The 932-nt window shown below is 71.9% G+C and overlaps 1 protein-coding gene across 1 annotated transcript in view; it reads left to right on the plus strand.

Annotated features, from left to right (window-relative positions):
* The first annotated feature begins 380 nt into the window (after window positions 1-380).
* The window catches only part of PARP1 (poly(ADP-ribose) polymerase 1), a 34,797-nt gene continuing 34,245 nt past the window's right edge, over window positions 381-932 (plus strand). Inside the window, exon 1 of the mRNA XM_014951098.1 lies at window positions 381-863. Within this exon, the coding sequence (XP_014806584.1) occupies window positions 744-863 (120 nt within the window). The 5' untranslated portion in view covers window positions 381-743. The remainder of the gene's footprint in view (window positions 864-932) is intronic.

Raw genomic sequence — 932 nt, forward strand, 5'->3', positions numbered from 1 at the left:
CCCGCATCCGGAGCGCTGTGTCCGGGCTCCCTCCTCTCATCCCCGCACGCCGCTGCTCCGCGGGCGGTCGGTAGGTTCACGGCCGCTCGGCAGAGGGGAAGCAGCGGGAGATGAGAGCTCCCCACCGACGCCTGCGAGCTGCCCGAAGCCTTCCCGGTACCGAGCTTTCCTTCAACCCCAATTCCCGACCGACGAGAAGTCCCGCAGCGGGGGTTTGGAGTCACCTCACCGCTCTCTCCCCCCTTCTCCGGTGAAGCCGCGGGACCGGCGCCCTCTGCTGACGGGAGAGGACGTTACCGCCTCTCGGAGAGAGACACCCCGGCGGTGACACACGGAGGAGCCCCTTTGTGCACCGGGCCGCCGTCCTCGGGGACCGGAGGGAATTCCCGCCTGGGACCGACGCCATCTGCTTAGTACTTGGCTGAGGGACGAGAGCTACCAGCGGGTCCCGCCCCGTTTCCTCCCCGGGACCATGGCTCGGTGCCCGCCGAGGGACCCGTCGGGGCTCCGGGAACAGCGTGGCCCCGCCGCCACGTGACCCGCAGCACCCCCATTGATACACTGGAGCTAAACCGGAACGTTGCAGGCACCGTCAGGCGTGCCCAATCGATGCCCGAGCGGCAGATGCGGCCGGCCGCCGAGGCGAGGGTGAGCGTTCGGCGCTCGGCTAGCTCTGCCGCGGCCGGAGAGGGGGAGCGCGGCGCGGGTACGCGGTGCGGGGCGGCTCCGCGGCGGTAGCAGCGATGGCGGAGCCGGCGGAGAAGCTGTACCGGGCGGAGTACGCCAAGAGCGGACGCGCTTCCTGCAAGAAATGCGGCGAGAGCATCGCCAAGGACTCTCTGCGCCTGGCCCTCATGGTGCAGGTACCGCGTGGCGGGGCCCGGGCCGGAGGAGGGGCGGGCGGCGGGGGGGGGGGAGGCCTGGCCGCTCGG

The sequence above is a fragment of the Calidris pugnax genome, unplaced genomic scaffold, assembly GCF_001431845.1.
Source record: "Calidris pugnax isolate Ruff unplaced genomic scaffold, ASM143184v1 scaffold24, whole genome shotgun sequence".
NCBI classification, from domain to species: Eukaryota; Metazoa; Chordata; class Aves; order Charadriiformes; family Scolopacidae; genus Calidris; species Calidris pugnax.